General features: G+C 35.9%; 1 protein-coding gene across 1 annotated transcript; it reads left to right on the top strand.

Annotated features, from left to right (window-relative positions):
* Window positions 1–1,644: 1,644 nt before the first annotated feature.
* On the top strand, window positions 1,645–22,489 carry LOC106756092 (serine/threonine-protein phosphatase BSL3). The gene is made up of 21 exons (XM_014638353.2): window positions 1,645–2,506; window positions 4,603–4,663; window positions 4,770–4,848; window positions 4,953–5,032; window positions 5,114–5,208; window positions 5,306–5,405; window positions 6,804–6,873; window positions 13,497–13,598; window positions 13,688–13,769; window positions 14,308–14,487; window positions 16,782–17,055; window positions 17,129–17,366; window positions 17,465–17,635; window positions 18,228–18,466; window positions 19,328–19,412; window positions 19,500–19,598; window positions 19,680–19,879; window positions 19,966–20,041; window positions 21,194–21,329; window positions 21,421–21,560; window positions 21,736–22,489. The coding sequence occupies exons 1-21, from the start codon at window positions 2,071–2,073 to the stop codon at window positions 21,817–21,819; spliced, it is 3,027 nt and encodes a 1,008-aa protein (XP_014493839.1). The 5' UTR covers window positions 1,645–2,070; the 3' UTR covers window positions 21,820–22,489.
* Window positions 22,490–23,614: the final 1,125 nt, after the last annotated feature.

A 23,614-nucleotide genomic window follows, 5' to 3' on the forward strand; every position in this document is an offset into this window, starting at 1 on the left:
ATTACCTAACAAGTACAAAGAACAAACCTGGTTAATGAACAAATCCTTTATAAAGTCGAAATCTTATTCTTACTTTGTACATAAAATTCTACATCGAAATCAATTTGAAATGTATAACGGAATACAAATCAGTTTTCAAAAATTGAATTAAATTTAAAATCTAATCTTAATATCATAGTTAAAACTGAGTTAAAATCTGTTCTAACAAAATATCGTATTTGTTTTATTTATTATATTCTTTATTATCAAAATATTTATTATTTGTTTGATATATTGTTTTGTTTCTTATCAGACCACTCATTCATTGGTATAATAAATTAGTTCTGTAAAATTAAATTAATCTTAAAATTCAATTCTTAACCTCAAACTAAAAGCATAAATGATGAAAGACATGGGTTGTCAATAATTGGCATGACATGGGAAATGAGCTAAGCAAAAGGAATGCAGTCATCAAATGTGACATTGTATTTAATAAAGTGCCTTTTTTTTTTCCATAACCAGAAAGAATGTGTACCCTCATGTTTTCATAACTCACCTAAACATAATACAACACATGCCACTCAACACCATTAATGTCTTTATGAATAGGTTTCCTTTCCACTCTACAAACTTCCCTTCTCAACATTCCTTTTGCCAAAATATATATTCATACCACAACACTTTCACCTTTTTTATTTATTTATTAAAAAAAGCAACTTTTAAATTCATGTTTACATAACTATCACTCAAAACAGAAACTACAGTGTTTTTCTTTTTGTTTCATATGAAGAAAAAAAGAGTTCAAATGTCGTCGCCTTTTTTTTATTTTATTTACAATCAAAATTTCACCATCATTTCTCTCACTTTGACTTTAAGACAGTAAATAGTTTACAGCGGAAAAAAAAAACTTTAGTGATAACAAAAGTCATTGAGACAAAAAAATATTGCAATTAAAAGAAGTCAACTTATTTACTACTAGCAGTGTTATTATAAAACATTAGTTTAGGAGCATAAAATGATTTTTTTAATATAAGGGATGAATACGAAATTATTGTTTGAAACAATTTTCAAAGATGAATTTATGATAATTATTCATTTAATGATTAATTAAATTATAATAAGAAAATGAATGATACATTGAAAACATTTTAATATAATTTACGTGTTTAATTAATTTAAATTAATAATAATAATTATAAATACTATCACAAATTAATTAAAAAATTATAATGATGTTAAAATGTTAAAATAAAATATCATTATCCTAATATAATTATTATAAAAAATTTCCGCTTGATCTTAAAAAGGAGAAATATTTTGTAAAGACAGCGCGTGGTGTCACCTTCCATGTTTATTGGCATAGTAATGCAAAAAAGAAAGAGAATGATGTTGGCTTAACTAGCTGGGTTGTTTTTGTAGAGTTAAACCAATCGCCGGTTGTCCCGGTAACTCTTCCGTTGTCTGCTGTGTCGCCGCCTGCGATTTCGTCCGTACGACCGCCCCTACCGGTCACCAACTTCAGTCTCCGTTCCTCGACACAATCAACCATATCAACCAACCAAATACCGAATAATTCGGTATCAATAAATACATGCCCTTCAAAATAATATATATAGTATAATATAATATATAATTACCTTTTTTAAAAAAAAGATTAGAAAGTAGAAAAATAAAAGTAGAGAGAGAAAGACACGATCCCTTTGTCTCAGTTAAAGAATTTTTTTTTTGTAATTTTTTATTAATTTTATTTTTCTGCTTTGGGTTGCGAATTGTGTGTGAGAATTCAGATTGCTCCTCCGTCCCGTTTTGTTTCGTTCACCACCGCTTCTTTCATTTCTTTGTTTTTCGCACAGACAGAGAGCGAAAACACAGAGAGAGAAAGAGAGACGAAATAACCTAATTGAATTTTCCTCTATTTTTGGAAAATTTGCGTGCGTGAAAATCTTAATTTGAATTGGAGGAGCGGAGGATCTGTCTTAGGGTTTTTAATAGCAATTTTTTGAACCGAATCGAAATGTTGGCTCAGGACGCGGTTTCGCGGGAATTCTAGCTCCGATCTTAGAGGAATTGCTCGAATCTTAGGGTTGAGAAATGGACGTTGATTCCTCGATGTTGCCGGAGGCCGATCACGATTCGCCGGTGCAGAACCATGCTGAGAGAGACCAGTTAAAAGAGTCACAGCCTCCTCCGTCGCCGCCGCCTTTGTCGACGGCAGGTGGATCTCAGGCTCAGTCGCCGTCGCAACAGCAGCCTTCGTCGCCGGTGGCGGGGGGTCAGGTGCAGCATAGTCCGGTGGTTGGTCCGAGACTCGCGCCAACTTACTCAGTGGTTAATGCTATTTTGGAGAAGAAGGAGGATGGGCCGGGACCGCGGTGCGGCCACACGTTGACGGCGGTGGCGGCGGTCGGAGAGGAGGGGACGCCGGGGTACATTGGGCCGAGGCTGATTTTGTTCGGCGGTGCCACTGAGCTTGAAGGGAATTCTGCGGCGTCAGGGACTCCTTCATCCGCTGGAAATGCTGGCATACGTATGTATTTTACTTTCCTTTTCGTCGTGAAGGCAATAACATAACGTATATGCAGCTGCCGAGTATTTTAACTTTTGGTTTGTTAGTCTGATCAGAATCTGGAAATTTATGCTTCGCGCTTTGCATGCGGCCATGTATCTATTTGGCTAGTTATTATAGATGTTTACACACGATGGCTTCGATTGTTTTGTTGGTTAACGTTATGGAAATGTAAGTGCTATGCCAGAGTTTTTTTTTTTCCTTCCCGTCGTTGTCCTTATGAACTAAATGCTGGTCATCGAGACCATGGTTCTCATTCACCAATTTTTGGATACTTCATTCATCTTGGGCACACTACAATGCAATAAATGAGTTGAAATCTATGGAAATTTTTACCGATATTGCGTTTTATTATTTGTTTCCTTTTTTGTGGTCTGTGGGTTAAATTGGAATTTTATAGTTAATTTTAAAACGTTTCCATTTGCATGGCTTTCTGCCCCCTTTTTAGTGGGGCACGAAATGGATGGAAAAAACAGTACTGGGAAACATTTCATCAGATTAGCTAGTCTTTAATTTCTTAATATAACGTGTCTCATCCATTCCAATTCAATGCATGTTTACTTCATCCGTACTTCTATGCTTACTTATGAACCAGAATTTTATTTCATTATCAATTATATCTTAACCAATTGTTGAATTGGACCAATCCCCATTTCTTTGCTGTGGATTATGGAATATTGTCTTTGTCTGAAGCTATGAAGCTCAGATTTTTAAAAAACTGGTATCTTATTGGTGCAATCCACATATCTGATATCTGATACCAATATCCTATATAAAGTATTTAAGGCGTATTCTTCAACTTTTATTTTCATTTATTTTTAAATTTAATTGACTGATGTTTGGATGTGTTTCTGCTACTTTGAGTACAAATAAAATTATATATGATTGTATCTTTTCCTCAATATCTATAAAGCTATTGGCAATTATATGTAGCCAGAATTCTTTTAAATAGTACAAATGATACATTTTGTCACATTCTAACACAGGTTATGGAAAAATATGTAAAGGGAAGATACTTTTTTGGTTGCAAATTTTGATCATCATCCATGATAAAGTCTTGATGTAACGGCAAAATATCAATATCTCTTTACAAACACTATGCATTTGCATGGTTTTTTTTTTTTTTTTTTTTTTTTTTTTTTTTTTTGTATATAATTCATGTCAACATATCTAGCACTCAAATTATATATTGAATTTTTACTAAATTTCTGTATTCTTGTATCCGTGTCACATAATTTCCGAGTTACTTGAAGTATCTCGGCTCTGTTTGTCCTAACTTTTTTATTTCCTTTCTTCCTATTGCTTTTCCATCTGCTGTAACTGGTAAGTTTTTTGTTTGAGATATTGTGATGTATAATGGAAACAGTCATTTTATTCCAGAAAAACTTTGGATTCAAAAAAGGTACTTATCATATCTGTCAAGAGATGGTTGTTTGCATATTTGGTTCTTTATTTCCTGAATACCCGAATATGTTTTTTCTCGTGAATTGCAGTCTCAAGTAGTATTGATGGTATCATAAATTATAGGACAGAAATGGTTTCACAAGATTAATGGTTGACTGTTGTTGTTTCTGGTGGGTTACTTTATATATCACTACTGATCAAGGAAAAACAAAAATAAGGCCGATTAAGAATGTTTGGTTTCTCATCTGGGCCCAAGTGATATTGTTTTGGGCAAGCAATGCCACCCATTTCTACGTAGTTGACAGGCCTTGCTATATGTCATAATTTAAGGGTTATACTTTTGTACATCATTTGAAGCTCCATACAATTGGTGCAGTCCTTGAAGTTCCAGCTATCATTCATTATTTCTGGTGCAAGCCAATATCAGAAGCTAAATACTGATGTCAAAACTTGATTAGGCCTTTCCTAATTTAATGGAATTTGCATAATCTGTTCATTTGTTAGGGATGTTTCAAGACAAACAATGATTTTTGTCTACATGTTGTGCCTTCCTCGCTCCGCCCTTTGTATAAGCATTGATATTGATTGGGTTGGATTGGTTGGTGTTTATGATTGAAATTTGTCATGACTGGTACATTTCATTTGCCATGCAGGTTTATCTGGTGCCACTGCTGATGTCCACTGTTATGATGTCATAACTAATAAATGGTCTAGGTAAGCTCAGTACTAAGTTCTTCTTTTCAGCCTCTTTTATGGCTTAAGTAATGCTTGTATAGCCTTGTATACTTTGCTTCAGTGCTCATAAGGAAATTTGATGCAGGATAACTCCCATTGGTGAACCGCCAACACCTAGGGCTGCACATGTGGCAACTGCTGTAGGAACTATGGTAGTTATTCAGGTATTGTTGAGAGTCTATCTCTTAGGTTATCTGAATATTGTTTAATTTGTTTCCCTAAATGAGTACTTCCATTCTCACTGGAGTATTTGCACACCATAAAACAGGGTGGCATTGGTCCTGCTGGTTTGTTTGCTGAGGATCTTCATGTTCTTGATCTCACTCAGCAACGACCACGATGGCATAGGTTAGATAGAATAATAAACTACGTTTTCTTTTCCTCCTTAATGATGTTTATCTGATTTAGTTTGTTCTGAATGTCATTTAGAGTTGGTGTTCCTGGCCCTGGACCAGGACCACGCTATGGACATGTTATGGCTTTGGTGGGGCAGAGGTATCTCATGGTAATTGGAGGCAATGATGGTAACTACTGGAATGCTCCTTTTTACATTGTTCGAACTAGATGTTTCCTCTGAATGCAAATTTACTTGATGTTAACTCATTTTTCCCTGCTTTCCAGGAAAGAGACCTTTGGCTGATGTATGGGCTTTGGACACAGCTGCCAAGCCTTATGAGTGGCGCAAGTTGGAGCCAGAAGGAGAGGGTCCACCTCCATGCATGTAATGTGTCCATGAAACTTACCCTTCCTTAGTAATATCTTGACTTCACTACGCACACACATGTCAATTAACTACATTGAATATTATGCATGTCTCGTTTCAAAATACATTGATGTCATGGACTATAGTTCTGAGGGTCACTTAGGGCAGGTTTTTCTTGTTCTGTAGCCTTTGATGTCTTAACTAGGTTCTGATGGTTAACATAGGTGACTGTAATTGAGTTGAATAAATTTGAATCCTTCATGTTGGTTTGTTAGACTGACATGCGTGTGAAGATGTGGATGTGTTGGTTTGTTAGACTGACATGCTTTTGGTTAAACTTATTTTTAAGTTTGCTTCCCTTCATATCATATTATTTGTCCCATTTTTTAACTATTTCTATGCCTTGGGTTTGTTCCTAATGTTCTATCTATCCCCCTACCCTTCCCCCTCCGGGACAAAATTGGTGAAAACAGAATTTTCTATAATTTTCAGTATTTCTGCCATGTTAAGCATGCTATTATCTGGTTTACTATTGCATTGTATATTTGGGGTGGTATATTTGTTGATCACTGCTTTATTCTTCCTACAGCTTGAGAACGTTTTGATATTAGAGTTGGATTGCCTTTATATTGGGGCTGCTTTTATGCATGATGATAATTAGGTTGTGGAATATTCTTAATGAAGAGTGAATTAAATGCTACATTATTGTTTAATGGAAAAGGCAACTCGGAAGCAAGTTTGTATTTGTTGAGGTTAGCAAATAAAGACAACCTCCCTTAATTTTGTTGGAGATCCTATATCAATTAGAGATATAGCCAAATTATAGTTTATAAACAGATACAAATCTTACCTTGCTAGTTATTTTTATAGGATGGAGTTAGGCTTAACTCTACTTTCTATCGTGCTTCTTGCTATTGGACCACTGTCAAATCACCACAAGTATTTAGTCACATGCTCTAAACATATTGTAGGGTGTATTAGAGATCTCACTGAACTAAACATATGACCAAATCATAATATATAAGTGGGTGCAAACTTTATCTTACAAGATAATTTTATAGGGTTGAGATAGGTCTAGTTCTACTTTCTTAGAAATTTAATAATTTAAATTTGTAATCTTAACTCAATATATGATGTAATAATGTAAGGTTGAATGTACTCTTAGTTGTTCACTGTGGTGGCAAACTTACTTTAGGTGAGCTTTCTCTTGTTATTTAATCAATCATGATTCATGACCCTTTTTGCTAAATTATTGCTTAGCTAATACTGTGTTTTTATTGAGCTCAGTAGTGTACTATAAGGATCTTGATTGTTGTTACCACATAACTAAAACTTTCCTTTTCTTTATTATGTTGTATACTTGAATTTTTTATGATTTGGGATTGAGTTACTGTTTTGTCATATACTTTTTATTAGGTATGCAACTGCCAGTGCACGATCTGATGGGCTTCTTCTGCTTTGTGGAGGGAGGGATGCCAATAGTGCTGTGAGTTATCTATTCAGACATTCACTTTGTCATTCTATTGAATTAAATTCTGTAGGAATTTCCTGGTATGAATTTGCCATAGTTTGTCATTAGTATCACTTTTATTTCCCATTATGCCTAGTGGCTTACCTGCACAGTGGGCCATCCACTTTTCTTAAGCTACCATGGTAGATTAAGATGTTAACTCACCATAATAATTAGGTCTGTCTCTATCTGGTTGCCATATAAGGAACATTCTGATGGAGGAGTAAACAAAGGCAAAGATAAGGTATGTCCAAGAGTTGAAAAAGAAAGGCAAAAACAAAACAGAGATACTAGGAGGAATGTAGCAAATTACAGGACAGTATATTTCTTTTGCAAATTGGATTGATCCAAAGAATCGTGACTGCCTTTCAATTCTTCATAAATAAGTGATCTTCTGTTTTTGTGCTTGACTTGAGTGTGAAGTAGATCAAGAATGAGAGCAATGTGAGGCTTGCAATTCAGTGGAAAATAATATCTTAATCCTGTTGAACTGCTGTTTGAGCAAAGGAACCTCAATTTACTATTGAGGGAACTTTGAACTTCCAGCCAGTTTTGTCTGGGAAAAACCTTTGACATTCAGGAAACTAAGAAGCCCCAGGAATATAAAATGAAGAATAATTGAAAAGTGAGTTCAAACCCTTGTGCCTGAATATGCACAGAAGCAAGTAGATTCAAGTGAATTAAAAAATAATAATTATGAATACTTGGTCTAACTTGCCTCTTGTACTGAAGGTTTTTTCCTCTTCCTAAAATCTCAATAAAAGGAGCAGCATGACTAGGATTTTATTTTTTGTGGCCTATTATCAGAAGTAGAAAAATTATATGGTCAAGCACACGTATAGTTTCCACTCAGGCATCATCATAAAACTTAATTTAGGCGAAGTCAGGTTGATTTTAAGAGTGACCAGTTCTCTGAAAGAAATATTCCTGAGATAAACATCCATGGATTAGTGTGAGTAGAGGTAATCACTGGATTGACATCTCCATCCATTCTGTTGTAAACTGTATTTACTCTTTCTTGATAAGTAAAATAACTTGCGTCCTTGTAGAGTTATTACTTTGAAGGAAAAAAATACATGACCCTATCAGCTCTTCATTTTTTCAAAGAGCAGCACAAAATCCAGCTAGTAGCAATATGATCATTTCGTAGATCCCACTCCCTTGACTAAGCATAATCTCTGTTCATTTTGTCCACTGTTTTATCATCCTTCCAGAGCACATTGTTGAATTGAGTCTTGGCACCCACTCATTTAATTTTGAAATCTGACTTACCACTGATATAGACCCACACCTTAAAAGCTTAGAAGATAAAGAAAGGAATGAAATGAACACTGATGTATGTATTATTCTGTCAACAAAACATGAAATAGAAGGATAACAAATCCTACCCAGAACTACGCTCCTCTCTAGAGCAACACAAATGGTTCGTCTCCTCTGACAACCAAAATCCCAGTCCTCCCCGGCGTTCACTCAAAACTGAATACAAATAGAATCTCTCCATTCCCCTCCTGATTTATATTTTTCCCCACCGTGTCTTGGTACCTTCGTGGGCTAGAGGTTGAGGAAGCCCACTCATTCTCTGGGCCTCATCACCCATATATAGGATAGGTATAGAATCCGGTGAGAAATGGTTGTTTCTTATTGATATTTGAGTTGCAATAAATGAAGCTAGATAATAGTTTTGGCAATATGATAGGGCCAACAGAACTTACAGAAATATTGAAGACAGACTCTTGAATGATTTTATGACTGTCTCTTCCAATGTGGTAGAAAACAGTAACAGTGAACAATAATTGAGGTTCCTTTGAGAGGACCTTACTCTCCCACCACTCCTTTCCTTTCTAGAAAACAAGATAACCTCCCTAAAACAAAACCCTGACTTTTTATAATAGTCAGCTACATGGAAAACATCTACAGGAGGTTATAACTGTCACATTCAGTTATTCCTCCTTTTATACACGAGGCCAAACCTATCATTACCCCGCCCAAACCTATCTGGAAACTCCCTTTTGATAGCCTCAGCAGATTTCCAGCTATTTTTGACGTCTTGAAGTTGATGCCAATTGAGAAGAACTTCCATCTCACCCATTGAATTGAGGCAAGTATCCAACAGTTTCTCAGGGGTTACTTCTAGTATGTAGTCTTCAGATAACATAGGAGGCAAAGGTTGAAGACGGAATGGTACTCGCTGCTGGTTTGAGTAGAGTCACGGGGAAGACAGGGTGGATGCGACTGTTTTCAGGATGTAGCAGCTTATATGCTACTTGTCTAATGCGTTCAAGAACCTGATAAGGGCCATAAAATCTAGGACTCAATTTCTCATTAGGCCGTTTTGCAAGAGACTTGAATCTATAAGGTTGGATCTTTAGAAAGACCCAATCTCCCACTTGATAGGTGACTTCTCTTCTGTGTTTATTTGTTTGAAGTCTATTCTGCTCTTGGGCCTGGCATAAATTGTACTTCAATTCCTTCAAGATAGCATCCCTTTCTTCTTGTAATTGATTCACGCTTCCAACTTTGGATGGAATGGTTGTCCTCTTCAAAACTAAAGGAGGATCTCGGCCATATAAAGCTTTCAAAGGTGGAATCTGTGAGGAGGCATTGTACCATAGTGCCTAGGCAAAACAAGTTTGCCTTGGTAGTATAACCTCCCATTCTTCATCTCATAGTGTTGGTTAGCAGTAGGTTTCACCAGCAGGTCCTGCATGATAGCGTGCAACTTTGGATCCTTTTGTATTTCAATCTCCCAATCATCCCATTCTTGGGGCTGTAGAATGAAAATATTGAGAAATACTTGTCCAGATCAGCAACTGTATTCTCATTTCCAGGTCTATATTTAATATCAAAATCCAACCCAATAAGCTTGGAGGCCCATTTAAATTGCTCTTCTGTTAACTTCTGCTTTTTCAAAAACTTCAAACTTTTCTGATTTGTAACTATGGTAAAATGAATACCCATCAAGTACTGTTTCCATTTCTGCGGCGCATAAACCACTGCTGTCGTTCATAAACAGATTTCCTCTGCCCTCTTTCAGACAAGGCTTGACTCTAAAAGGCTGAAGGTCTGCCTTCTTGTAGAAAACCAGCACCCAACCCCTTGCTAGAAGCATCTGTTTAAACCACAAAGGGTTTGGAAAAATCTGGTACCACTAAGGTAGGCAATTGTGACACTTCAACTTTTAATGCTTCGAAAGCTTGTTGTGCTTCCATAGACCAATTAAACCCTTCCTTTTTTAACAACTACGTTAAAGGGTGAGCAATTTTCGATAGTTCTGGACAAATTTTCTATAGTACCCTGTCAATCCAAGAAAGCCCCTTAAAGCAGTAACATCCTTCGGTCTCGGCCAATGGCACATAGCTCCAACCTTCTTAGGGTCAGTTGATACCCCATTCCCTGAAATCACGTGGTTCAACAATGCTGTCCTGGCCAAAACTACACTTCTTATTAACCTTCAACTCATGATCATGCAGTGGCTGCAAAACTTGTGATAAATGTTGGAGGTGTATATCGAAGGAAGGATTGTAAACCAAAATATCATAAAAAAACTAAAAGACAAACTTCCTTAAAAAGGGTCAAAGAACCTCGTTCATAAGTGTTTGAAAGGTTGCTGGGGCATTTGTCAGCCCAAAGAGCATGACTAAGAATTCATAGTGACCCTCATGTGTCTGAAAAGCTGTCTTCTCAATGTCTTCGTTGTTCATACGAATCTGGTGATATCCAGATTTGAGATCTTGTTTCGAGAAGATAGTAGCTCCAGCCAATTAATCCAATAGCTCATCTATGATTAGAATAGGGAATTTATTAGGAACGGTCAGCTTATTGAGAGCCCAATAATCCACAAAATCGCCACCCATTATATTTTTTTTTTCTCCAGAATAATTGGGCTGGGGTAGGGACTAATACTAGTCCTAATAATTTAGCTTTCAACTTGTCACGGATCAGCCGTTCAATCTCATTTTTCTGAATGTGTGAATATTTATAAGGCCTAAGATTTGGGATGGAAGCTCCTTCCTTGAGATGGATGGCATGGTTGAGTTGTCAGTTAGGCGGTAATTTGATAGGTACAAGGGAAGGTTTACAGCAGAAGAAAAACTGTATGAGTTAGTTTATTGTATGAACTGTCTGTAAGGTATTTATTTGTCTGTAATAAGTTACATCTGACTTCTATAAAGTTAGAATGGCCAGTTTTAGAAGTTTCTATCTTTATTTCTGTAACTTGTGAAGGTTAGGGAGGGAGAGTCTGGTTCTCTTTAATAACCAGAAAATTGTATGTTGTTTTGGGTCCTCTCTTTAGAGGAAATTCAGTGAATGCTATATAATATTTTACAGTTTAGCCAAGTTGATTGATATAAGTCTGCAATACCTATCATAATTCTTCTAATTCTTGAAAAACCTCCATATAGGATGCCGACACTCTTTCTACTGCTGTTGGAATTTCATTGGTTCCTGCAACATTGTAATCTAGAACCATATCAACTAAAAACCTCTTATCACATGTCTGCAGCTCATTTAGTAATCTTTTAAATGAAGTTGCAATGGTAGACAAGGCTGGGTCGCCTAGTGCCATGCATTGTTCATCTCCTCCACCAATGGTAAGCTTCAATTTGCCAAAATCAGCCTTAACCTCCCCCAAACTAGCCAGCCATTCCAACCCCAACACAATGTCCACTCCTATATCAAAAAAGAAAAAGTCCTGCTGAATCTTCAAACCTTGAATTTCCAACACCAACTCTGAACATTTCTCTACCACGTACATAGGAGTGTCTACATGTGTCAGTCCATATCTTTCCAGCAGATCCTTGGAGAGAAAATTTTTCGAAGCCCCACAATCTATCATCACAATAACTTGTACCTCACCAATGCATCCCCAAACCTTCCATGATTTCTTTGGGGTCATACCAGGCATCATAAACATAGAGAGTTGCATTGATCTCCCATCTTCCGCCTTAGTCTCCATATCTGGAACCTCCTCCAGCCACCCCACTTGCTCTTCTTCTCCTTCTATAACCAGAAGCATATGAAATTGTTTGTTGCGGCAAATGTGATTACAATTATACTTTTCATCACATCTAAAACATAACCCTTTCTTATTTTTGTCTTGCATTTCTTCATCAGTCAATCTTCGAAAGGTTGAGCCTCTATTTTGCTCTGAAGCCTGGTTTCTGCCCACTGAATTATTTATTCCTCCCACTTCGTCCTTCCCTTTTTCCGTAGCATCCATTTTCCCTCTCTTGCAAAACTCCTAGTCATCCAATTGGATTTGGATACTGTCACAACCTTATTTTCTATTGAACTCTTTCCTTTGGATAAAACTTTAATTTTATCTTCAACCATTTGAGTTGTCATCATCAGGTCATCCAAATTTGAAGGTTTATACAGCTTGACTTCAGCCTTGATATCATCCTTTAACCCATTCAAGAATATTCCAATGAGATAATCTTGATCCATTCCTTTTAACAGACCTGCATATTACTCAAATTGTACAACATAGTCTTCTACATTTCTTGTTTGCTTTAATGCCAGCAAAACTTCGAAGGGATTTCTCAACATATTTGACTGAAAACGATGCACCACTGCCATCTTGAAAGATTCTCAAGTGGGATATGGGTTGCAAGATTCCCACCATTGATACCAGTGCAAAGCTTTTCCTTCCAAAGCCACCATTACTGCTTGCATTCTTTCGATTTTAGATTGGTATATCTAGTTTGCACCACCTTGGCCTCCATATGCTTTGCCTTCTCGATCTTTTTCATCAGATTTTTTGACTGAAAAGTCATTATTAGAAGACCCAGATGTGGGGTTGCAGGTGATCTTTTCCACCACTCAATAATCCACTGATCAAATTCTCCATTCTTTGAAAACGTTCCATTTGCTCATTTTCTGCTTTTAGCCTATCACGTCTATCTTCTTGAATCATATGTTCCAAGCTTTCGAATTTGGACTCCATTCTGGTATTAACCATGCACGTTCAACACAGTGACCACAGGGCCAAGAAGGGAGCTCTAAATACCAATTGATAGGGCAAACAGATCTTACAGAAATATTCAAGACAACCTCTTGAATGATTTTATTACTAACAAGACTGTGTTTGCCAATGTGGTAGAAAACAATAACTGTGTACAACAATTGAGATTCCTTTCAGAGGACCTTACCCTCCCACCACTCCTTTCCCATCTAGAAAACAGCAAGCTAACCTCCCTAAAACAAAACCTTGACTATTTATAATAGTCAACTACATGGAAAACATCTGCAGGAGGTTATAACTGTCATATTCCGTTATTCCTCCTTTTATACACAAGGCCAAACCTATCACAATAACCTGTTGAAAAATCTGACAACTATATAGAATCTTTAAATTGTTCATGCAGGCTATTACCTGCGAGTAAATAGTCAACACTCGTGGTTATTTTATTTTTGATCTCGTGTCTACTGATAGTTATTATTGATTTCTGCCTTTTGTTTTCTTATCAACACATACTTATTGGCGGATTCATGTTATTCTGTCTTTGTTAAGCATTTTCATGTGTCATGAATTTCTTGTTTCTAACCTGACCACATGTTCTTTCATTCTTGCCCTTCCCCTAAATCTTATATTACAGCCATTGGCAAGTGCATATGGACTTGCTAAGCATAGAGATGGTCGTTGGGAATGGGCCATTGCTCCTGGTGTCTCACCATCTCCAAGATATCAACATGCAGCGGTATGATTTAGTTTCTTTTATTTTTTATATTTATTTCTTAGTTGGTCATATATTCTAAGGATTTCAATTTACTTGTTTAACAATTCCAGGTATTTGTCAATGCAAGGCTTCATGTGTTTGGTGGGGCTCTTGGGGGAGGACAGATGGTTGAAGATTCATCAAGTGTTGCAGGTACTTGGTTCTTTGTTGTGATGCTTAATCTTGGATAAAGAGCAGAGGTACACTGATGATTGAAAAGTTAGTGGCTTATATTGTACTAACATACGTCCTATGGCATAACAAACTATGAAGTTGTTAAAATCTATGCCTTTTTAATTTTGGATAAACTGTTATGACTTGTACTTCATCTGTGTATTCCTCACTTTAGAGAACTTACGTCTTTTATAATAACCTTATATCTTCCTATATTCTTGTGTACATATTTTTTCATTTTTGACTGAAGGATGTATTTACTTTTGGACAAATTGAGAAAGAGAATCTTGTGGAAATTGGGATGATCTTGTTATAAGCGATACCAAATACTTTTGAAGTTTTATTACTTTTTTAGCTACTGTTTGTAGGGTAGCTTGCTCGTGCCTAGATGCTGCTGTAGCCTTTAGTTATTTTTTTCCGATGGTAATTTCTTTTGTATGTGAAATCATGATTTATTGTTATGCCAATTAATGTGGCATTTATAGGTATTTCTATTGTTTTTGTTTGCCTTTTGTAGTTTTGGACACCGCCGCTGGTGTTTGGTGTGATACAAAATCTGTTGTTACCAGTCCAAGAACAGGTAGATACAGTGCTGATGCTGCTGGTGGAGATGCATCAGTTGAGTTGACACGGCGTTGTAGGCATGCTGCTGCTGCTATTGGTGACCTGATTTTTATCTATGGTGGTTTGCGTGGGGGTAAGTCTTAAATTTAAGTTACATGGGTCATCTAAATTGAATTAATTTCCTATTTGCTTTAACATGCATGACTCTTTTTGTTATAATTATAAAAACAAGGAGTAAATTTTATACAATAAAGAATATTTAGATTATATATGTATTATTGGGAAAATTTTTATGTATTACCGCATCATATCTTTATTATTATTTTTATTTATTTTTTTTTGGACTTTGAAGCAAATGGTATTAAATGTTAGTATTGCTTACTAGGAGGATATGAATTCTTAAATGGTGTTAGGAGATAAGGTGGAAGGTAGAAACTTACGAAGTAGCTCAAATCACATTATCATCTTACCATATCTTAGAATACGGATTCGGGCTTTATTTAACCTAAAAATTAATCTATAAGGTGAGATTTAAGCTCCATTTATATACACTACATTTTAGTCATATTACTAGTTGATGCAAGTTCTTCAATATACCATTTCAATTTGAGGATTGGACATCTTAGATGTGAGACTAAATATGAGCGGTCTAATTATTGCCCACTAGTTTATTGGATGGTAGGTCCAACAAAATAGCTAGGATAGCCTCTTTCATTATAATTTGTGAAATGAGATTTGATTGAACTCAACTTCACACAAATAGTTTTTAAGGTAAGGTTTACACTCACTTATATGTTATATTTTGACCATACCAAGTCATGTTAGATTCTCAAGCATGAGACTAGATATTTACAAAATATCCCACTTCAACCATATATGTGGCCAAATATTAGCATAAATGTGAGCAATTCTCATCTTGTTATTTTGTCCCACTTGCTATCAACTATTGGGTCATCCACTATCGAATTACTCACCACAAATATTTATTCTTATGCTTGATATGTTTGATGCATAGTGTGAAAGAATATGTTGGATATCTTATATTAACTACAGAATGATCAAATTATAGTGTAAAAGTAGGGAACAATCCTTATCATGAAAACTGTATTTGCCATTATCAGAGCTTCTATTTTTCGGATCGAGAAATATATTTCTTAGCTTTTTACTATTTTGTCAGAATGATTCTATTGAAGATATTTCTTTCTCTTTTCTGTTGCACTGATTTTCTGTTAGTCTCTCTTATGTTAGTTTTAACTGACAAGAGCAGTCAGTTACTTCTAATACCTATCAGTGATAGTTCTCTGGTCTTACATGACTTCTGAAAATCTTATTCTTAATATTGCTCAACTGCATGTTTAGCTAGCTGTTTTTGAGGAAGACTTTGAGTTGAGAAGAGCACATCTAGACTGTTGAGAGAAACATTGGGGTATTGATAGTTGCTATAACTGTAGATGTTGGAAGTCCCACATCGACTAGAAATAAGGCCAATTCAGTGTATATAAGTGGGTGCAAACCTCATCCTACGAGCCGGTTTTGTGGGGTAGAGTTAGGCTTAAAGTCCACTTCTAACATGGTATCAGAGCCATCATTAAAGCCTATCGTAGCGATATTTGTTGTTTGTTGGACATGTTGTTCCATCTACGAGCCGGTTTTGTGGGGTTGAGTTAGGCTTAAAGTCCACTTCTAACATGGTATCAGAGCCATCATTAAAGCCTATCGTAGTGATATTTGTTGTTTGTTGGGCATATTGTTCCATCTGCTATCGGGCCGCTATCGGACCACCCATTACATGTCTAGTCCCACGCTCGGGATGTATATACCTCGGTGTGAGGGGGGTGTGTTGGAAGTCCTACATCGACTAGAGATAAGGCCAATTCAGTGTATATAAGTGGGTGCAAACCTCATCCTACAAGTCAATTTTGTGGGGTTGAGTTAGGTTTAAAGTCCACTTCTAACAATAAAAATAAAAATAAGGTACTTATTCTATATAATCAAGAATATCTAAATTATATATGTATGATTAGGAACATTTTTATTTTTTTCCCGTTCTATATCGTCATTGTAGAGGATATAAAATCTCCTCTGTTTATTGTATTGATTATTTTTTCTGAATATAAATAATGCACGTGTGTTGTGTCAAAAACATATGGTTTCGGTTTAACGTTTCTCTCTTCCCACACTAGGCATGCGTGAACATTACGAAACCAATTAACAGTTGTAAAATTCATTTATTTTTTCTTTTTTATGGATCTAGGATAACAATATTATTTCAAATTTGAACTGTTGTTGAGCATGACCAGTCACTTTTTTTTTTTTTTTCTTGCAAGCTGAAAAGCTTGTTGTCGGGCTCACTTTGGTATTGTATGTTGTGGTGAGTTCTAATTTTTTTGCTTGTGTGTGAGTGAACATGTATTCTTCATGCTGTAGGGGTCTTGCTGGACGATCTACTTGTTGCTGAAGATCTTGCTGCTGCTGAAACAACAGCTGCTGCTTCACATGCAGCAGCTGCAGCTGCATCTAATGTACAAGCTGGACGACTACCTGGACGATATGGTGGATTTGTTGATGATAGGGCAAGGCAAACCATGATTGAAGCAACTCCAGATGGTGCTGTTGTTTTGGGAAATCCAGTTGCCCCCCCTGTAAATGGGGACATACATACTGATATCAGCACTGAAAATGCATTACTCCCAGGATCTAGGTATGTCTGTTTTTATCATCTGAACATATGAATTGTTATTTTGGCTGTCATTCATGTGAAGACTTTTTAACAGGCGAACAAGCAAAGGAGTTGAATATCTAGTTGAAGCATCAGCTGCAGAAGCTGAAGCTATCAGTGCCACACTGGCTGCTGCCAAAGCACGGCAAGTAAATGGGGAAGTTGAATTGCCTGACCGAGATCGTGGGGCTGAGGCAACACCTAGTGGGAAACAAATATATTCCTTGATTAAGCCTGATTCTTCTGCGTCAAATAGCATTCCTCCTGGTGGAGTGAGGCTGCATCACAGAGCTGTGAGTAATACATGTCTTATTTCCTTGGGAAAATTTTGTTTTGTCTCAAATTCCATGGATGTTGAAGCCCAATTTCCATTTCCTGGAATTTTCTGCAGGTGGTTGTTGCTGCAGAGACTGGTGGTGCATTAGGTGGCATGGTTAGACAGCTTTCAATTGATCAGTTTGAGAATGAAGGCAGGCGAGTCAGTTATGGGACTCCTGAAAGTGCAACAGCTGCTAGGAAGTTATTAGATCGGCAGATGTCTATCAATAGTGTACCAAAGAAGGTACTTGTCTCTTTATTAGTTATAATTGATTAGAGTATTCATACTAATAGTATTGGAAAAAAATCTTTAGTCTTCCATATATTTTTAATGGTATCAATAATAGGTTGCCACACTGTTGGAAGCGTTTGAGCTAATGGTTGTTATAATGGTCAAACTCTTTAATGACGTTAAAACTGAGAATACATGATTGGATGACAGTGAAGAATTTTTGCACTACTAGAAGATTAAAATTAAATTCTTTAAGAATAGATAGTATTTGTGTTTATTAGTTAAGCAATAGTACTGATCGTTTAAAATAACATGAACTACTAAAAATTAACAACCTGACCAGTAAAATCTGGTAGTCATGGGTCAGGCATTCGTTTAGTCTTGTTCGTTAACCTTCCTTTTGTTGGCATTAACTAATAACTACATTATTACATTCACACCATTTTCCTGCATTGCAATATTTTAAATCTGTGGTGTTGAAGCTTGATTTCCTTGTACGTCTCTTCATAGGTTACTTTGTAAATATTACGTTTAATCACCCAGCTTGTTGGCTTCAAGTTATATCTGCCTGTTTCTTATCAAGCTTCTGGACCTTCTTTTATAGGTTGTAGCTCACCTCTTAAAGCCACGAGGTTGGAAACCGCCTGTACGGCGACAGTTTTTCTTGGACTGCAATGAAATTGCGGATCTTTGTGATAGTGCAGAACGAATATTTTCAAGTGAACCAAGCGTGATACAGCTTAGGGCTCCAATTAAAATATTTGGTGATTTACATGGGCAGTTCGGAGATCTCATGCGCCTCTTTGATGAGTATGGCTCACCATCCACGGCTGGTGACATAGCGTAAGTTGCTTAGTTTTTGTGGGTTATTTGTATATAAATGTGAATGAAGGATAGTTATATTGTGTCACTGATGTTATTTATTATTATTATTATTATTATTATTATTATGGCATCTGTCTCCTATTTCTAGTAATAGCCTATGGGTCAATAAGTATTTATCAGATCGTTTCTGTGCATGATTAATAGCATGTTAAGATGTCCAAACTATGACAACCTGCTTTTAATTGTTTGTGCCAGAGGGTTTGCTTTCATAATATGTCTTGAACATCGTGGAGTCCTACTGTATGGTTAATGTTAATGAATTGTTTTAAATCAGACCAAACAATGGACTGGTAAGGGGCTTAATTGAGAGTTCGCTGGTTTAATTGTGGTTGAAGTAGGTTGAGTTGGTAATTTTAACGCATACTTTTATATTATATCAAACAATATACTATTACAGAATTGTTAAAATATTTAGTTAGATTAGATCATTTTTAAGTTAGCAGAAAAGGATCATATTATAAATTCTTAATTTTTAAAGTTCTTTATAACTAGTTAAATAAAAGCAAAATATTTAAATATCATATATAACCTTTATTCATTTAATAGATTGTTTAGAATATTTTTTAATTAACAAAAAAACTGAATAAGCCATTTTTTTTTTTGTTTTTTCTGAAAAGACCAGTTCAAATCAGTTTATAAGAAGGTTCTTACTCTTTTATTGGTTTTCTGGCTATTGCAGAGGTACTGAAGAGAATAAATAATTTGTATTTATTTCCCCTTCCCCCATGACCGAGCAGCATTATATTTTTTGGACTATTCTAATGTAAGTGATTTTGGCATTTAATGTCCTCTAATGTTAATTTGTATAATGACTATCAGATACATCGACTATCTATTCCTTGGAGATTATGTTGATAGGGGTCAACACAGCCTGGAAACTATTAGCCTTCTGCTTGCTCTGAAGGTACTCTGGATGCTATAGGTTGTCTTTTTGTGTTGTTTGACATGTTTAATGGCATCAAATTTATGTATGGTTGTTTGGATTATGCAGGTTGAGTATCCAAACAACGTACATTTAATACGTGGAAACCATGAAGCTGCAGATATTAATGCCCTTTTTGGATTCCGAATAGAGTGCATCGAGAGGATGGTAAGGACTTTGACATTAAATATGCAGGTCATATTTTCTTTTGTTACTTGTCACTCAAGAACTTCTGTAATTTGCTGATAGGGTGAGAGAGATGGAATTTGGGCATGGCACCGTATAAACCGACTGTTTAATTGGCTTCCGCTGGCAGCACTAATTGAGAAAAAAATTATTTGCATGCATGGGGGTATTGGTCGTTCAATAAATCACGTTGAACAAATTGAGAATATTCAGCGTCCAATTACGATGGAAGCAGGATCAATCGTGCTTATGGATCTATTGTGGTTGGTGCTTTTTGTATATTCATGATGTTTGTGACAATTTATTTCATTTTCTTTTGAAAGAATGACAGCATGAAGTGTTTCTCCAGGTCTGATCCTACAGAGAATGACAGTGTGGAAGGGCTGCGGCCAAATGCTCGGGGTCCAGGATTAGTTACTTTTGGGGTGAGTAGTCGTTATTTGGTATTCGGACAAACCATTATGATTTTTAGTTTGCAGTAGAATGACAAATACATTCAGGTTTTGATTTTTCTAAATTTGACAAGAAATATACAATAGTTTAATTTTTATTTACTGGCATTGTTAATATTTTTACTCCATCAACGAATTAAAAAAATACCTTATATATGACTTATAAAATAATTGTTATTAATGTCAACAGTCGTACATAATTGACCATATATGAATAGAGGATGGTGAATCATGTTTATGTATTACTGTATATTAATTTTGATGAATCATTTGAAACTTTTCAAATAAATTGTGCTGTGTTTATGCCTTGAAACTTTTGTACTTGTAACGTGCATATATTGGACGATTATTTTCAAAGCTAGCCTTATCATAGATAGTTGAAAAAACTACAAATCTGATTTCCTTCATTTACTAGTGCTGTTGTTGGGCTTTTCTATACTTCATGTCTCCAGTCTCATTTATTCCCTTCCCATAAAGAGTCTCTCAATAGCTGAAGAATGAGTGTTCTTGGGCCATTGTAGAAACATAGATAGGGTCGACGACGGAACGAAGAACTCACCCTAGATACAGTTTTTTCGTACATGTTCACTTACATCACATACATAAGTATTCTCCGAAACATGCAATAAGGTCACCTATAATACGACTCTCCAACTTGAGTTACCTTAGCCCCAATCATTTTCTGACGTTATTGTTAATGCTACACTCAATATTTCGTCTAATTTGAACTACATGCATTTTGTGATGGCTATTATTTTTATTGTTCTAGTGTTGGTAGAAAGAAGTTAGTCTGTACAGTTTATATAGTCATCATATGTAAGTCATTTTGTGCAGCTTTAGGTTTTATTAGTGAGTTAGTACAACTGTCAGTAACCAATGCCTATAAATACATTTCTGTACTCATGTTTTCAGTGTGATGGGATAAAATATTTTCGGTTCTTCTCTAATTTTATCTTTAGTTTCGTTCACCTAAGATCTAGGCACTTGCCTTCTTGGATAGGTTTTATTTATTTATTTATTTTTTATTTTATTTTTTTAAATTTTAAGGCTTGTGTTGGCTTAATTGTTTAAACTCCAAACTCCTATGTGATATTATGCTCATCTAAATGGGTCTTACTGTTGCAGCCTGATCGGGTCATGGAATTTTGCAACAACAACGATCTTCAGCTGATTGTTCGGGCTCATGAATGTGTGATGGATGGCTTTGAGCGATTTGCTCAGGGACATTTGATCACACTTTTTTCTGCGACAAACTACTGTGGTATTTGTTACTGGCCTTTGTCCATTGCACTTTCCTCTACAGATAATTCTCCGCACTAAATTTTGGCGCTGTATTGTTGGCTGGGTAATAGGTACGGCAAATAATGCTGGGGCGATTTTAGTTTTAGGAAGAGATCTTGTTGTGGTTCCTAAATTGATTCATCCATTACCACCTGCAATTTCTTCACCGGAAACTTCGCCAGAGCGACACATTGAGGATACATGGATGCAGGTATTGTTCATTCAATTTTTAGCACGCTCTTGGTGCTGCATAATATTTCACTTATTAAATGATTACGTTCATATCTATCTAAGTGAATTTTAATCTGAAAATTAGTATTATGGGACTATTTCTGGCGTTTTCTCTTTGCTATTCACACATTTCTTTTTGGTTAAAACGTAAATAGGAGTTGAATGCCAACAGACCACCAACACCAACTAGAGGCCGTCCTCAAGTAACAAATGACCGAGGTTCTCTTGCTTGGATATAGTGATTATTAAGGAAACCCGTAATGTTTATGCCTTGACGCTTGTGCTATCGCCTGAATTTCCGGTGTTACATATGTATCATGATGCCATTTACGGGGAATTGGAGCTTGTGATCTGATACCCGCAGAATGCTTGAAGGACCAAGCTTTTCTTTGTCTTGGTTCTCACTACTCAATCATCTGGCATCTACAAGATACAAGCTCGAGAAGCAAAGTTGGTAGCCACTGCTAGGTTGGTTGACTTTGACAAAGCTAGAAGTTGCAGTTTGGGTTCCCACCCAGCTGTTGTAAATTGAGCCGTAGGTACAAAATCAAGGTCATGGATGTGTGCATCATGGATTGTCAGTGCTGGTTATTTTTCTCATTATTTTTCTTACATATTTTTTACTCATCGTCCCTAGGTTATTGTTTTTTGAATTTATATTTTAAATGAAGAGGACGGGTTTCTTTTCTTTTTCCCTGTGATGGTGAGATATATAAAATCAGAAATCTTTCTTGGGGGGTCCATGTATCATAGGTGTTGCTTTGTGTAATTCCCATCCATGCTCTGTACAACTAACTTCTGTGTGAACCCACATATTCTGACAGAAATGTGAATTTTGAAAATAGAATTTTGTATATTGCCTTGTGCTTCAAATAACATACACTGTTCCCGGCAGTGATAGAAATTGCATCTTTTAATTCCCATTCTTACTTTTCAAAGCTCGTACTAAATGAATCCACGAGTCTGAATAGGAATATACTCGGTCCGTTTTTATCTGTTTTGTATTTAACTGGTAAAAAAGCTGATTGAGATGGATAGGTCTGCCTAAGAATTTCAATTTTCTTTCATTCCAGATCATGATTGGTCGGTGGACATGCGAGTGTTAATCTGTATAAAAAAAAATTACATAAAATTGATAAATTTTATTTTTTAAAAATAAATCATTTTTTTACATTGTAATTGAAATTCATAATGAATATTATATTTAAATTTAATTTATATTTTAGATTTACAAAGACTTTTTAACTACTAATGTTTCTTACAACTGAGAATGTTTAATTAAAAGTAAAAGTAATGAAATTAAGAAATACGAACAATAATGGAATTTTCAATATGCTTTTGAATCATGAAGGTAATTTAAATGTACACGTTTATTCATTAAGATAAAAGGACGGAAGGGCTTTGATAAAATTTTAGGATAATGATACTTTGACACCCAACTTTTTACAAATTTTTGACACCGTTATGTGTCACGGTGTCATTGGTCCATGTGTACAAGAAATAAGAAAAAGAAAATGACGTGAAAATTAAGGGTTTTTGGTGTTTCAAGTGGCGGGTTTTAATTTTGAAATTTCAGAATCAGAATATCACTTTGGGTTGGAGAGAACCCTAGAGAGAGAAGAAGCACCCAGAGTCGTGTTACGGTGAGAAGAACCATGGTTTGAGTGAGTTTTGACTGTTCCGGGACCGCCACCGTTCACCGGAGGACATTTCGCCACGGTTCCACTGTTTGGAAGCAACGACCACCGAAAGCGTTTTCCGTCATTACGCCGCCGTTGGACCATTCCTTTGGACAATCGTTTGTTGTTGATCGGTGAGTTTGAATTGTTTTATAATTTTTTTTACCAGTTGGGGGTTTTGTTGTTTTGTGGGTGTTATTGAGATATTGTTTAACCTTATTTATTTAACTTTACAAGAGAATTTGTTCTCTTTTTCTCAATCATTCAATAAAACTATTCAGTTTCTTTTATTCTATTTCATAAATCTCTTTCCATTTTGGGGAGNCCCTTACACGGTTTCTTGTTCTTCGTGTGG

The sequence above is a fragment of the Vigna radiata genome, chromosome 2 (assembly GCF_000741045.1).
Source record: "Vigna radiata var. radiata cultivar VC1973A chromosome 2, Vradiata_ver6, whole genome shotgun sequence".
In the NCBI taxonomy this organism is placed as follows: Eukaryota; Viridiplantae; Streptophyta; class Magnoliopsida; order Fabales; family Fabaceae; genus Vigna; species Vigna radiata.